Consider the following 16,976-nt stretch of genomic DNA (forward strand, 5'->3'; position numbering starts at 1 on the left):
GTTCACGATTTTTATGTTTCCTTAATCCTTCAACTCGACATTATGTTATGAAACAGAAAAACCCGACATAAGTTAATACAAAATACATTCCAAGCGAAGGTAATGCGTTCCACAAAAAGATACATATGTATATTTAAATAGTTTAAGTTTGTAAAGTGTTAATTGACATATATTAACCAGTACATTAACGTATTTAATTTAATGTGATTAAAAAAAAAATACTTACACACTACTTACTACTTACACACTTTGTATAAGTAGTATTATGTCTTTGTACACATCTTTTATTTTCGAGATTTGGTTAAGCGGTCTAATCGGATGACGACCTCTATGGCGCAATGGTCACCAAGCCGGACTGCCGAATCTGAGGTCCCGGGTTCGATTCCCGGTTCGGTCGACATTTGTGTGATGAGCATGCTTGTTAGCCGTGGTCTGGGTGTTACAATATGTATTTATTAATATGTATATGTGTAGCTATATGTAGTTTATCAGTTGTGTTAGCACCCATAACACAAGTTAATTAATAACTTACCATGGGGCTAACCGACCGTGTGTGAAAAGGTGTCCCGACATTATTAAAGGTGTCCCGACATTAATATTAATATTATATAGAGCAAGTCGAATCTACTAGGTTCATTCTTCATGTTGTACATTTAACTCCCTTATATCCTATTACAGTTATAAACAACCAGCCGTTTTCCCGCGGTTTCACCCGCGTCCCGTGGGAGCTACTGCCCGCACCGGGATACAATATAGCCTATGTTACACGCAGATAATATAGCTTTTTAATGGTGAAAGCATATTTAAAATCGGTCCAGTAGTTTTTGAGTTTATCTATTTATACAACCAAACAAACAAAGTTTTCCTCTTTATAATATTAGTATAGATTGGAGGCAATTTTTCTTTGCATATAATTATCTTATTATCTTTATTAAATGCTTGTGTTAGTAAGATATTTTAATTATAAGAGCGTGAGCTCCCCAGGGAGTGGTGAAAGTCATTGTATATAATATACAACATTTTTGATACGTTCTTGTTAGATGTGTCGTTGGGGAGTTTATCCATTTCTTCCCAACAGTTCTTATAGTTTTTTTTTTTGTATATGAGTGATTTTCAGCAGTCAAGTTTGGATAAATGAATTTGAATTTGAGTAGACAGTAAGAAATATTGTTCCAATTAACTATCAAAATCTGTAAAAGTCTATGACCATTTCGTAACGACGGCTTCAGACACTGAGTCATTATTATGACGTAGTAACGCACGCACTTCATACATATGAATGGAATTCTGACCTACCGTGTTCGTCTCGTGCGACCGGCAATTAATTTTACTTGACTTTATTTGAGTCTTCAACTCCTCACTTTAAATATAATGGCGTAATCACAGATTAACGAGACACTTTTAATGGCACAACGCGATATCATTGAGTGATGTGACAACATACGTAATTATAATGTGACAACAAACAGTTGACTGTCAAACCGTTTCTATATTGTCAAACTTGTCTTGTGTTGTGTCAATAAATATGTATTTTTTCTTTCTTTTCATTTTTCATTTTAAACTGCACAGCTGGCCCAGTTGATCTGTATATACTACTAGCTGTTTTGTTTTGGGTCCCGTTGAAACTGCTGCTCGTACCAGGATAAAATATAGCCTATGTTTCTGGAGAAGGGTGTATCTTTCCAACAGTGAAAGAATTTTTCGAATCGGTTCAATAGTTTTTAAGCTTTTAGGGTACAAATAAACAAGTTTTTTTCCTCTTCATTATAGTATTAGTAAGTATAGATTGCCGCATAGCTGTCGGTAATTACTCGCACGCGCACACGACATACACGTGGTTCGAAATGCCATCTTTAGACTCTACAAATGCCGCTAGAATTTTATACTAAGTACATTTTTATAAATAGTATGCCTTATACAAGATGTTGATTTGCATTTGTGCCATATTTCAGGAGGAGGACACAAAATACGTAAATAATCGATTGGAATTACAGTAGACGGGAAATAGCTAATATGCACCGCTTTTTGTCATTAGTGTCGTAGTATTTCAGAAGTCATCCAATTTAATGAATGGAATTTATGAATGATGCGTATGCTTTGTGTTTGTGTTTGTGTGAGGGCACAGCACGGTTTTAAGGCCATAACACACGCGCCAAGTTTAAATACGCCTAGATGACATTGACGGAAATCCGAAAAAAAATTACGTACCAATGTTTTTGTTGATTTGGGTCGACAATCATTAGCATAATTACGTCCGTGAATATGGCACGGATGCAAATCAACAGCTTGTATAATAGGCCGGTAAGTTGTTCCGCTTGCACTCATTTGAGGTAAATAGGATTCAATTGTGTAAAAGAAAATAAAGCCATTGATATACATTGTATTTAAAACGTCACAAGTGCACATTAAGACAATTAAACATAGACCTTATTTGTATGGTAACAAAAGTGATTTTTCTATGACATTAGTGTTTCCGTGGTTTTTCCGTGTGGTATCTGGGTGATCTTTGGGAGTGGATCCTGGCTAGGAAACTCGGAGTACAGTCCAGAGATGAGACAGTAGGCCTTTCGGGGGAAGGCCCAATCCTGCCTTCTAACCAGTGAGTCGTCATCTCACCTTTGCCCTGTAATAATAAATGTCTTATAATTACATTGATAGGTACTACCTAAACGAAAACCCCATCGTGCTAAGATAGGACTTTTCGACTTTAAACTAATGTGTTTGTTATTTGAACAGTTTTGGTAGTTGTTCCTTGTAGTTGCTAGAAATTCTGGCACCCAGCGTTACCTAAGGGTATTAGATTACTCGATTAACTGTATTTAGAAGGTCAGATAGGCTATCGCTATATATACATAAAACACTGGTATTTACTGGTATTTGGTCTGGTGGTCAGACTGAAAGCCAGTTAAGTTGGCTCAACCAGACAGATAATGACTTAGGACGTAGAGTTGCATCATTAAACTAATCATTTTCAATTTTCAAATTGCTGATTTGATTAATACGCGACAATTTCACTGCTGGTTATTTATCGTTGTAGTTAAATGATCCAACTCTCTAGTTTAGTATTCTCTATATAAACAAAATGGTAGTCAATTCGCCCGAATATAGCTGGCACGAATGTGCCGATTGCCTTTTTAAAAATAATGAATGATAAAGATAGATACACATTTTTTTATAGGTTGATTGGCCCATAATTAATGAAGTACCAAAAAGTGCCAAAGCTGCGGGTGCGTCATTATACCTATATTATTTAAATTGAGGAGTGTTGAAGACTTAAATGAAGACAATTAATTGCCGGTCGCGCGAGACGGACCGAGAGATCGGCATTTCATTCAAACCAAGCGTGTGCGCAACTACGTCACAAGTATGACTCAGTTTCTGACTCGTGCACGAAGTAAGAAAAGAATAAGCGGAGATCCGATAATGCAGGTGGTCAGGCGCCTTCTTGTAGGTCAAATTCGCACGATGGGCTCGACCGAAACGATTAGTTTAAGTTTGAACTAACGAGGCATTCGGGTTCTTTGAGGCATCTTTTGACGATTTTTGGATTTTTGGTATTAGAAAAAATGTTCGGGTCCAAATAAGGCGTTGATATAAGGCCGAGATTAGTAAAATTCTTATGGCACAAGTTGCATACACAAAAAAGTATTTTTTTAAGTCACGAATGGCACTTTCGAGGCCTTTAAATTCGGACGAATTAACTACTAAACCCAAAAGATGTAGTTTTTTAAAAGAAAGCTTACCTTGACGTCAACAACTCCTCGAGGAGCTGTCAGGAAGAGCCCTGTCTTGTCTAGAGCACGCTTCACATCATCAGATATTTGAATCTTCATCGCTGTAAAAATTTTATCATTATACATAACATTTATCTAGGTACCTATATACTAATATCTAAGAGGAAAGATTTAATTGTTTCTTTGTATGCTTGCATAGAATAAGCTACGGTTCTACAGGATTGATCATCATTTCTTGACTCTTAGGAAACTGTACTCTCTGCGCTCAATGTGAGGCTATGTGTGCTCTATGTTTTATCCGGGAAGAAGTTCCCCCGAGCAGCAAGTGATTACTCTAATGTGTCATCTTTAGGTTCTAAATTACTTAAATAATCTTTATAAAGTTAGAACAAATAACTATTTTTAAAGCCTTTTTAGATATGTCTTTTTAGAGTCAGAAGCCAGCAAGACTGATAACCAGTATTACCTATGGACATTAGGTTGCCCGAGTAACTAGGTTGAGGAGCTCAGATAAGTAATCGCTCCTGTAAAACACTGTTACTCAGCTACCTCCGATTAGACTGGAAGCCGATCCCAACAAAATTGGGAAAAGGCTATAGGCAGTTGATGATTAAGATATGGCTAACTTACGCTCTCCCGTACTCTCCATTCTACTCGCTGTGTTGATAGTATCCCCAAATAGGCAATACCTAGGCATTTTGCTTCCCACAATTCCTGCTACGCAAGGCCCAGTATGTATACCACTTCTCATGCAAAGAGTCTGGAAAACAGAAAATAGGTTGTTAATTTTTTTGACTACAACTGGCAGGCAATAATGGAACCATAGAGAAATGAAAGATGAGAGGAGATGATAATAAGGCAGGTAGGTCAGGAGCCGTCTTGTAGGTCATGTAACGTATGGTAGGCGCGATCAGTTAGTTAGAATCTGGTTCCTTATCAGATGAATATAAAACTGTCAAAGTTTAGACTCCGCTAGTCATTTTGCTTTTCGTTAATGTGAAGGCTTGTCAGGTGATTAAACCTTCAACTTACTATAAGAAGAAGATATAATAACAACATATTCTAAAAAAAACAGCATTACATTATGACACTGATGATGAAAAAGGCAATCACCCAATGTAGGTACTAAGTCACTAAGTATCCGCTAAGAATTGAAACTGACCTCAGTATAAGAAAAGGCTAGCCAGATTATGATGATACTTTATGTCTGATTACAAGGGATATGAATTCTTTTAAACTCATTCAAGTTTTAAAAAGAGAACAACGAATAAGGAAAACATGGATATACAAATAAAATAGAAGCGCTAAAGCAAGTTAGAAGCGGGCCATTGATACACAAAGGGTTTTTGTATACCAATGAAGCGGGCTTAAGGTTAAGCTTTGAAGCAAAGACACAGACATATTACCTAGAAAGTACCTGATCTGGTCGGTGTGGCAGTCTGCACATTGAAGTCGCTTCCAGTAATTCTAGAGCCATACTTGCTATTTCTGTTGCGTGTTTGTTACCTTAAAATTTTTCCTTAATTATTTCCTTAATTATATTAATAAGGTGATTTTATTGTATGGAAAAATAAAATACTAAAATTATGTTTCTTTACTCAGCTTTACGATTTTTGTTAGATAATTTGTACAGATGGGGTATTAAGTATAATGGCGTCCACGGCCGATTTCGGCAACGGCGGCTGTTCTCATTTAAGGAGATCAGCCAGCTGCGCAGGACATATTATAGTGCACGAGCATTTGCGCAGACACAAGTGCACTCCCTATTCCTTCACTCTCATACCCCGATGGGACGGCAATCCGACACGACCGGAAAGAGATCAGGCGCAGGACCGACATTTACGTGCTCTCCGATGCACGGGTGAATCAATCACCAACTTCCAGACTACGGGCTGCTTTGTGAAAGTTCAAGAAAACCCACAAAGCGATTTCGGCCCGGCTCGGGAATCGAACCCGAGACCTCGGGAACAGCACTCGCGCTTGCGACCACTAGACCAACGAGGCAGTCGATATTAAGTATTAAATATAATGCATTAAGTATTAATATTAAGTATAATGCAGTATTAATTACGTAGTATTAATATTGATTTGCACGATCTTAGGCTGATGCAAAGTTCTCAGTGAACTAGGATTTTTTAAAACCGTTTCTGGTAATAGTAACAGCCATTTTATCATCCCACTGCTGGGCCTAGGCCTTCTCTCACAAGGAGAAGGATTAAGCGTTAATATGAAGGATTAAATTTCTGATAATGCATGAAAAATAAGTATGTCATAAAGACCTAATCCAAAAAATATTGACAAACAAGCAAGGTTTTTTCTGCTAAAAATTTAGTAAGTATAATCAATATATACCATTTCTAACAGGTAATCCTGAGGCAACCATGTAAGAATCTCCAATGGTTTCAATTTTATAAACGTCATAACATTCTATCTTCTCATCAAATAACTTGTACACTGAGTTCAGAAAGCTTATCACCTGGAACAAAAAATATTCTGTATTATATCATAATATATAATATGGAGGTAACATTTTTTGTTTGTTTATACCTTAAAGGCTCTGAAACCAGGGAACCTATTTGAAAAAATCCTTCACTGTTGGACAGCTGAAAGCTTCACTCTTTCCGAGTAACATAGGCTATATTTTATTCTGGTAAATAAAAAACTAAAGATTAAATAGAACATTTACTGAGGGGTGTTATAGGTGGGTGAAACCACTGTTAAAAGCTGGTCTAAAGATGAATTAAATAGATGCATGACCATACTCACTAAATATTGTGTGGCCAAGCGTCGTTCAGGGAAAAAAATGATGTTATTTATGTCAATGTAGAATTTTATAAGTTATTACGCATTTGACGTAATTCTTTTTTAAGAACTTGACGTATGTAGGTATTATTTATTTAGGTGCAATTATTAAAATTGCACAACAATGTGGTCTTAGTCAGTAATTTTATTGTGAACACTATTCCAAGAAACTGCATTCATGTATCTGTCTGGTAGGATATTTATTAAACACTAACCGTTTTCCCGTGGTTTCACCCGCATCCCGTGGGGATGCCTATATTACTCGCAAACAATGAAGTTTTTTGATTGTGAAACAATTTTGGTTGCTGAGTTTAGAGCGTTCAAGCAAACAAAGAAACAAACTTCAGGCTTTATTATATTAGTCTAGATTATAGATCGATTTACCTGATAAGGCGTAGACACAGCAGCTATAGCTGTAAATCCAACAATATCGCTGAAATACACGGTTACGCTTGCGAAGAATTCCGCTGGCACCTGGAAACGGCAAACATAACTAAATTAGCAAACAAACTATCATCTTCTATCGGCTCTTCATCATATTTAGCCTAGGTAATTAGTAGTGCAGTTTAGGAGAGGTACTGGAACTTAACATACTGCTACTTAAGCATGAACGTGGACGGATATAGGGGAAGAGGACGACCAAAGAAACGATGGATGGATTGTGTGAAAGTCGACAGAATGTTACTTGCGAGATGACGGTAGATAGAAGAGTATGGAAGGAGAAAACATGCTGCGCCGACCCTGAATAAAATTGGGATAGGTAAGGGCAGGAGGATAATGTTTAGGAGTGGTACCGATTTAATACAGTCGCGGCATGTGCGGTCGGCATTTGACATTCAAAACGTTCCTTTATTCTATTGTAATGAAATCATTCATGAATAAGATGGGTACCTTAGGTAATAAAGGTACCTACTCTAGAGTTTACTGCACACTACGCTAGAAAATTACACTAGATCACGATGAAAGGGTCTCGTAAGAGGAAGTCAATACTTTAGACGTCTCATACGTAACAAATAAAAGTGTTGCCGTCATACGTGTCGGACGAGATGACTCAATCACAAACTATGTATTGCTACCGAATTTGTTATCCACCCAATCATTTGTACTATGAATAATATTCATAACCTTCGTCCCTCATCATCTGCGTAATCTTTCCCAAACTATTCCTGTATTCTTCGGCTTCCAGTCCAAGATGTAACTGAGTACCAGTGTTTTACATGCAACGACCTATTTGCTAAGGTAACTGGGTTGAGGAGGTCAGATAGGCAGTCTCTCGTTATAAAACAGTGGTACTCAGCTGCATCTTGTTATACTAGAAGCCGACCCCAACATAGGAAAAGGCTAGGTAGATGACGAAATATGTTAATTTCAACCTATTTTCATAATAAACTAGCTTTTGCCCGCGGCTTCGCTCCCGTCAACTGACTTCTCTACTTTACCCTATTTTTTGAACCTTCTGACAATAACAAACACAACAAAAAAAGAATTAGCCAAATTGGTCCAGGCGTTGTTGAGTTATGCGCTTACCAACACATTTTGCGATTCATTTTTATATTATAGATATCGCTTATAGATACACCAAATCAGTCCAAATCGAAGTTTTTAAGTTTAATAAATACATACAACCTACAAACGACCTTGATAGCCACTCGTTTGAACTCAGTAGAGTTCATTGCGATAAAGCATACAGCTGGCGATTTATAAATAGCTCGTTAATCATTGTGTGTGCTTTACAAGGCGCCTCAAGTGTCTTATGAATACTCCGAGTGATGATTTAATCGCGTTTTAAATTGTTTTATCGTTCAATTGATTGTAGATTTTTTTGTGGTTGATTTCTGAGCCTTATTGGTGGTTTATTTAATATATTTTTGATTAGTTTTTGGACACCAATGAGTGTATTTCGGAGGGCACGATAAACTATAGATCCCGGCTGTCGTTTGAACATCTTTAGCAGTGTCTGCATCCGGTTAGACTGGTAGCCGACCCCAACATAGTTGGGTAAAGGCTAGGCAAATGATGACTGCATATAGGTATAGCTCTAATGCCTATCTAGTTTAAATGACAACTAAGTTTTACTGGTACTGAACTTGACCTATAAACTTAACGTAATAATAATCAAATGTATATAAATAGGTACAACTGGGGCGTGGACCCGATAAATATGGCATGAAACGATAAAGTGTCACGCATTACGTATTGGATAGATAAGGCAAATATGTATTATAATAGCATTTACAAAACAGTACAAATGATGACGATAAACAGACTAACTGTTTTCCTGCAGTTTCACCCGCGTCCCGTGGGAACTACTGCCTGTATCAGGACAAAATATAGCCTACTAGCTGGTGCCCGCGACTTCGTCTGCGCAGGTTTAGTATTTCGAACAATATGTTTACAAATTGTAGCCTATGTGTTATTCTGATGTATAAGCTATATTATTGTAAAGTTTCATTAAAATCCATTCAGTAGTTTTTGCGTGAAAGAGTAACAAACATCCATACATCCATACATACAAACTTTCGCGTTTATAATATTAGTAGGATGTTACTCGGAAAGAGTGTAACTTTCCAACAGTGAAAGCATTGTACAAATCAGTTTAGTAGTTTCGGAGCCTTAGGGCTTGTACGCACTGTCGACTAGTCGCTGGTGACCGAGTCGCCAGCGACTGTGAATTTCATTAGTTTCAATAAGGTGTTACTGACTTGGTCGCCCGTTGTTGCCTATGTTTCGGTCGCCGAGGGACTGAGTCGCCGCCGACTAGTCGACAGTGCGTAATAGCCCTAATAGTCACCTATAGTGATATAGCGCCACTTTTATGACGTGGGTGAAACCGCTGGCGGAAGCTAGTAATCGTATCAGAATACAATTTATGACGGTACTTTAAAAGCAGACGCGAGGCAGACATTCATTGATAACATTATACAACATGACTATATTATCACTACAATGAATGAATATTGTACGGGCAAGTTTTGTTTTGAAATTCATATAGCGTTACTACCTACTGACAATAAATTAAACATACGTTTTACATTTGTTTATATGCAAATTCACACGTGTAAAACAACTTTTCAAGTTTATAGTCATCTGAATAATGTATAAAATAAACTATAAGTAAAAATAAAGTGATATTATATTTTGATCAAAAGACCTAAAAATCAACAAAATATATTTTTCATCCCACCATCTCGGAAAGAGTAGTTTTACGCTTTGATATCTGAGCGCAAAAGCCGTTTTTATCCTCTAGAGCGGCAAAGTGATTTGAATTTAGAACATCGTGTGCAATACTCCATTTGTGACAATCTTGATAAGACTTTTCAAACAAATACATATTAAACAAATAAAATAATTATTCAATGAATTAAGTAACTTTTATTATTGTTTTTACATCGATTTTTAACCTCGTTTCATTTTTAAACTGTTTTTTCAAATAAATGAACTTTAATAGGTACCTACTTCTTTTTAATTTGATACTCATATGTGCGCGCCATTTTGTTTTTTTGCATTTAGTTATTTCCTCGATGAGGTGGGATGAAAAGTTACGTGTCGCACTCGAGTGCAAAGATTTTTCACCTTGTGCTCTTTTGATTCCCTCGCTATCGCTCAAGATTCTAATTATTGAAACACTCGCTGCGCTCGTGTTTCAATTTTAGAATCCTTCGCTTGCTCGGTCATCAAAATTGAGCCCGCGGTTAAAAAGCAACTTTGCACTCTTGTATAACAAATAACTATTATTTGCAGGCTATATTGACCCATAGACCCGTTTCTACTGCCCGCACCTGGATAAAATGTAGCGGAATAATGAAGCTTCCCAACAGTAAAAGAATATTTCATATCGGTTCAGTATTTTCGGATCGTTTAGAGTACAAACAAACAAATCTTTCCTCTGTGTAGTATATTATATAAAGCTAAGCGTCCACTTGTCGGTATCGTACGCAACGGACGCAACGCACGCAACGGATCGTAGTATTATTTATATAGAAACTCAAACAAGATGTGCGATGCGTACGATGCGGACAGGTGGACGCACTTGTTTGAGTTTCTATATAAATAATACTACAATCCGTTGCGTGCGATACGTCCGTTGCGTACGATACCGACAAGTGGACGCTTAGCTTTATAGTATTAGATGTTAATGGTGTTTGTTCTAAGCAGTAATGCGCTAACTTATAAAGGCTGATTCGTAATTTATAATTAGACTTCTAGCTAAATATTACACGGCACGAGCCATCCGACTTCTGAGACCATCAGTGGGTATTCCCAATAATAAATATTGAAATTAAATCATGTGTCATAAATATATTATCAGAAACGAATTATTCAAATGTCATAGACGCCACTCTATAAATAGAAAACAATTGCAGATCGACAATGATATCATTGTTTGAGTACTAATTCATTATCCTACTATTTATATTTCTAAGTGTATTGTATTTTTGACTTTATCTTTACTAATCATTTATTGAAACATGGCTGCAAAACGGCACTTTTTGAATGTCAATTTACGAAAGACAGCCCCCAAACTGCCCACCCTTCACCACTTCCTATGTGTTTTGCTGAAAAGAAGAAGTGGCGCAACAAACTCCCCAGAAACACATGTACCAAATCTGAATAATTTGTCTGTTTGCTTGTTTGATCGCGGTTATCTCTGGAACTACTACTACGATTTGAAAATTCTTTAAGTGTTAGAAAGTCCAATATTTAGAGGAAGGCTGTAAGGCCGAAATTATACTTACAGTACATAAATATTTAAGGAGGTACATCAATTTTGATTTAGAGTGAAAAAAAAAATATTTTCTAAACTTTTTCCTTCATCAATCTTCAAAGTTTTGATGAGTTTGTAAGGTTTCTCTTTTGAGGTACTTAAGTAATTAGTTTTACTGTTCTTCCGCGTGTCGCAATTAACTTTATCACGAGTTTTTTTTTTTCAATTTATTCAGGCTACTTTAAATGAAGTAAAAAGTGACGAGATACAATCATTCATTCGGTTAAATAAAATCTGATTGTCTTTGGTATACAAAGATACACAGATGTTCTAGAGCCTGGGAAAACAATATGGGCTGCTTTTTCTCCAGATGCGGGAAGTTGTTTATTTTCAGTATCCGGTAATCACGGTGAATAGCTAGTATCATTATAAATTAAACATAATGCACTACAACTCTAAAAAAACTGAAGAGATTAAAAAATCACTTGGCTAAAAGGATTTGTACCTGCGGAATGCGAGGTCACATATAAATCAATGTCGTTCAATTCAAATCGTATAGATATACATAACATATAGTATATTAGCAAGATACTTTAAGAATATTTAAGTGTTTCATATTTTGAATCGATTTGAAACTTCACAATATTTATGGATCCTTATGGTCATTAATAATAAGACTAATTGTAATCAGAGTAAGAATTAATATTGATGCAATAGTCAAGCTACAAGATTTTTTCTTAAGATACCTATATAGGTATCTTAAAATACTCTAAAATCGAAAGTTAAATGTCCGGCCAACGATCTCAGAATATCCTGACAACTATGACTCACATATTGAATGAACGAGCGTCCAAGACTCTATATGGTGACGGCGCATGACCTTATTCGGCCAACCTGTTTCGTTCTAAACTGCGTTGTTACCATGGAGATAAAATAACAAGCGGAGGTGCCATAACGGAAAATCGCCTAAAACGCGGGATTATTCGATAGAGTTACCGCGACCCTGGTACATAAAAGGCCTACGAAGGAACATGATGGGTTTTAGTCAGTACGTCTAACACTCCCTCACCGCTGCTAACCCACAGCGGGAGGGGTCATTTGATGATTTCCCATCGGAAAAAGGGGGGACAAGGAACAAGGAACGGTACGTACGTTTTTGCCCTTAGATCTCTCTTCCCGCCCTTAGGTCCTTAGGCCCTTAGGTCTTCTTTGGATTCGATAAGTTTTCATAATACCGAAAATCGTTGAAAGATTCGATGTCTCAAAGAACCAGAACGCCTCGTTATTTCCCTTGTAACTGATCGTGGTCACCGTACGAATTTGACCTAGAAGAAGACGCCTGCCTGACCTGGCATCTCCGCTGACCTTTCCTTATTCCGTGATTGTTAAGAGTCTCCTCCAATGAGGCGCGCTCCACTTGAGGCGCCACTGTGGTTTCGACAATCTGTTTTACGCTGCATAAAATCCTGCTTTGAATACCAAAAGCGCTGTAGCTGATTCATTGTATCAATGTTAAATTGTTCCGTTTGTGTTTTATCAATGTCAAGCATGTGCCTTTTGAATTACGAGTAGTACAACTGATTCATTCATCTTTAGTCTAAATATGTAGTAGCACCTTTTACAATTGAAAACAGACTCATTTTGTTCCTGTGTTCTTTAATTGGAAGAGTCCAATTAAGACGTATTATTCAACATAATAATGTGCATTGTGCCAAAGCATGGCACGCGACCTGACAAATAGGTTACATGTAGTTCCCAAGTCCTTACACGTGAATATTGAGAGGTTAATTGAGTAGGCAATAAAAAAAATACTATTCAATTTTATAAATCTGACGTTTAAGTTACTTGTTTTCAGGTTAAATCCAAGTTATCGTTATTTATCCAAGAATTAATGTCGTGAACATTACTGAGAGTGACACGGCTATAAACATTTTCAAACCAAAAATAAAAGTATATCGGAGTGGATGACTCGGCAACTATTGTAGCTACCACAGATAGAAACTCACACAAACACACACATACCCACACATGGACATGCACACACATGGTTGCACCACGTCGCTTTGCATCGGGAATTAAAAAGTTAATCATTTTCTTTGATCCCAGTTTATAATCCCACTTTTGTAGGTACCTACTCTCAATATATAAAAGTCCCGTTGAACTAACGAGATTTTCGAAGCTTTATTTTTACCTGACTGCCCAAAAAGAGTTACGTTGTGTTCTTACCTGTTGAGTCTGTTTAAGTTGTTTGGCAATACTAGGAGGCAGCATCTGGTAGAGCAAAGAATCACTCAGTTCTTTTTCATACTCCAGTTCACGAGCCTTCTCTGCTAAGTTACTGGCGTATACCTGAAAATACACATAGATACTACATCACTAAATAAAGCAAAAATATGTCTAAAACTCATCATCTGTCTAGCCTTTTCCCAACTATGTAGGGGTTGGCTTCCAGTCTAATCGGAGGAGCAACAGCCTATCTAACCTCCTCAACCCAGTTACCCGGGCAACCCAATACCCCTTGGTAAGGCTGGATGTCAGACTTTCTGGCTTCTTACTACCCGGCAAACTGTCATCTGATGATTTTTCAACAAAAAAGGAACTCAATCCAGTCTTAAATTCTGTCTATTCCTGTAAACATAAGTAGCAGAAATACCTCTGTAAGGAATGGCCATAAAATACTTAAGCTGTCATGAAAACGTTTAACTAATAATCATCCTTAATTACTGTTTAATTACGAGAAATTCGCCTTAATACCGCTTTAAGTTAATAGCAAACGAAATTGCACGCTAAAGTTCAAAATAGCGAACATAACAATTTAAATAATTTACAGTTCATGTTTATTATGAAAGAACGATTTAGTTTAAAGATTTGTTATATACTGGGCTCTTCGGACTTTTATTCTATTTTATTTATATTTTACATTAAAACAAAAAAAAAGGGAGTACATTGTTGGGTTTTTGAGCTCAAACCGAAGATACGAGGATACAACCAAGTTTAGCATATAAATGGTTCACCGGTTAAACCCCTTTTTAAAGCACTTCGGGCTGTAGCTGAAACATTTATAAAATGAAGTCGTGTTAGATGCACTATTTATTAAAATTTAAGAACCGATGACTCAATGAACCGCTTTGGCTGAAAATTGGTTGAGGTATCATCTCAAAAGCAGGAGACTAATAGTGGGTCCACACGATACCAACTTCACACAGACTTTCATAGAATTGTATCTGAGCAATAAACCATGCATACAAAAGTCTGAGCCAATGATAAGTCTGCACAAATATCTTGTCACCATGTTTCCACTCAGACTTTAGATTTTTACTCAGACTTTAAGTTCGTGCAGATATTTGTACAAACTATTTATCGTCAGGATCCACCATTATACTTTATCTCCATCCGGTCATATGAAGCGGTTTTTCGGCCCCGAGACCCTGACCCTGACCTTAATAACAAATATTGCCTACAAATTGCAAATTGTATAGATTGAGCTGTGTGCTGTATGCTGATTGTGGATGGTCATCCAACGAGGTAATGCTGCCTGCCTCTTGGGTACGCTCCCAGTTGACAGCGATGGGGATGAATTTTAAATGTATTGTAAATATCTATGTAAATAAAAGTCCCCTTCATGCATAATCATAATAAAAAAAACACCGATTGAGCTGTTATATAGCTATCATTAATTTAATTCGCGCCCGTACATTGGCCGCAAACGCGAGACATTGATTTTGGCCGACATAATAATAATATTACTGTTGCAAAATATACGCCTACGATCGTATATTTACCACATGTTCATTGAGTGGGTATTCTTGGCTCGAGAATTTGTTTGCTTTAGTGTCTGTCGGGACGCGAATATTTCCGGAGTTTCCCGATCCAGAAATAAATTGGTGATCTTTAATTGTTGTTGGTAAACTTGTAATGAGTGCATCTGTTGAATTGTTATTATTTAATCTATCTGTAGTATCTGGGGTTACATATGAGCTTTTGGTTTTAACAGCTCCTATAGCTTTAACCGTATTGAGTGCCGCATCAAGATATTCCAAGATTCAAGACTTTGGAGTACACTGCAGACTAAACAGTCAGCCAGTTGACAAAAGATCGTTTTAAACAAAATTTCATCTCAATTCCAATCAAAGTTTTCAGTAGATCAGATAACGGCTAAAGACCTGATCTTTGAAAATGCGTACTACCATTCATCTTCATACTGATTTATGAGCCCAAACAAACTATCGACTGACTAAAAGTTTACAATGTGCTTTAAATATATCGCGTGTGTAAGCTCGTATCTCTGCCAAAACGAAGTCAAGCTGCAGACAAAAACATTCGGCTGAAATGAACAAAACATTTTGAAAAACATTATTCTATTACCTGTATCGTATTGACAGCATTTCGGACTAAAGCTATGATGATGGGTGACACAACGCAGACGAGTATCAAAATTCCTGCGCATACGACCTCCGACCTCCGTGCTTCTGTCAAACTGACTGTCACTCCATCTCTGTAACAAAACATTAGAGTTTAGTAACCAAAAATAATAATCCTTCTCCGTGTGAGAGGAGGCCTGTGCCCAGCAGTGGGACGATAAAAAGGCTGTAACAGTAACAGCCATGTGAAGCCAGTACAAGTAGCCTTTTAATTATTCATTTCACAATATGCAAAAAACCTAAACAGTGAGAGTAGAGCGTATTACAAAACATGGTGTAATTTTCTGCAATAAAATACCGTTGCATACTTTCCACCTACGTAACAGTCTATACTTAACATAATAAAGGAGGAAAAAAATATTTGTTTGTTTGGACCCTTAAGGCTCCAAAACTACTAAACCAATTTGTAAAATGCTTTAGCTGTTGGAAAGCTACACTCTTCTTGAGTAACAAAGGCTACATAATACACGGGCAGTTCTCGTTGTATGCGGGTGAAACCTCAGGAAAACGGCTAGTTTAAACATTAATGTTACTAACCAATACACATTTTAGTCTTAGGTAGAATTGCATAACTTATATTGCAACAAAATAATTATATTGTTTAATAATTACGTACCTAGTTATTATAAATTGTCACAGTTTTGCGGTCACTTCAGCACATTCAAAGTATTGTCATTTGCGTCATCTGTTTCGTGGTCAAGTGACATCACAAACCCTAGTTACTACCTAGTATGTAGACTTAGCAACTGCAGATCAGCCTACTATCAAGTCATCTGCTAGCCATTTCCCTGAATACATATTTAATTCATTCCTGTTTCTAAAAAATCTATTACATGTAATAATAGTATCTACTATATAACACAATTTAGATATTTTCTCTTATTATACCTCCACGGCGGCAAATCGGTTCTCCAGATTTGACTGGAACGTTTCGGATCCTGTCATGGTTTGGAGCAGTGTTGGTCGGAGCCTGGCCTTCATCAGACGGAAACGTTCGGCCTTGAAGTTGATATTCAGAGAGCCTCGGACAAGTCGGTGATCGCTACCGGTATTAAACCTATTGATCACGGAGACGTCTCTGAATATGTGCTTCTTGTTCGTCATGATGAAGTCAATCTCATTTTTAGTCATAGTGTCGGGGCTTTGCCACGTCCACTTCCTTTAAATATTATACCTATCTAATCGGCTGTAAAGGCAATACAATAGAATTACTTTTATAAGATTTATGTTTGATATTTTTTCATTATTATAACTTGTCCATCTCTCTTGGCAAATACAATAGGTATGCATTTATGCATTTAGGTACAGAGTGTG

The 16,976-nt window shown here is 37.0% G+C and overlaps 1 protein-coding gene across 1 annotated transcript; it reads right to left on the reverse strand.

Moving 5' to 3' along the window:
• Positions 1–2,364: 2,364 nt before the first annotated feature.
• Positions 2,365–15,968, reverse strand: LOC124637474 (atrial natriuretic peptide receptor 2-like). The gene is made up of 9 exons (XM_047173984.1): positions 15,961–15,968; positions 15,607–15,736; positions 13,468–13,590; positions 6,921–7,010; positions 6,087–6,210; positions 5,152–5,240; positions 4,365–4,494; positions 3,744–3,835; positions 2,365–2,623 (listed from the first exon to the last, which is right to left on the reverse strand). The coding sequence occupies exons 1-9, from the start codon at positions 15,966–15,968 to the stop codon at positions 2,465–2,467; spliced, it is 945 nt and encodes a 314-aa protein (XP_047029940.1). The 3' UTR covers positions 2,365–2,464.
• Positions 15,969–16,976: the final 1,008 nt, after the last annotated feature.

This window comes from Helicoverpa zea, chromosome 16 (assembly GCF_022581195.2).
Source record: "Helicoverpa zea isolate HzStark_Cry1AcR chromosome 16, ilHelZeax1.1, whole genome shotgun sequence".
NCBI classification, from domain to species: domain Eukaryota; kingdom Metazoa; phylum Arthropoda; class Insecta; order Lepidoptera; family Noctuidae; genus Helicoverpa; species Helicoverpa zea.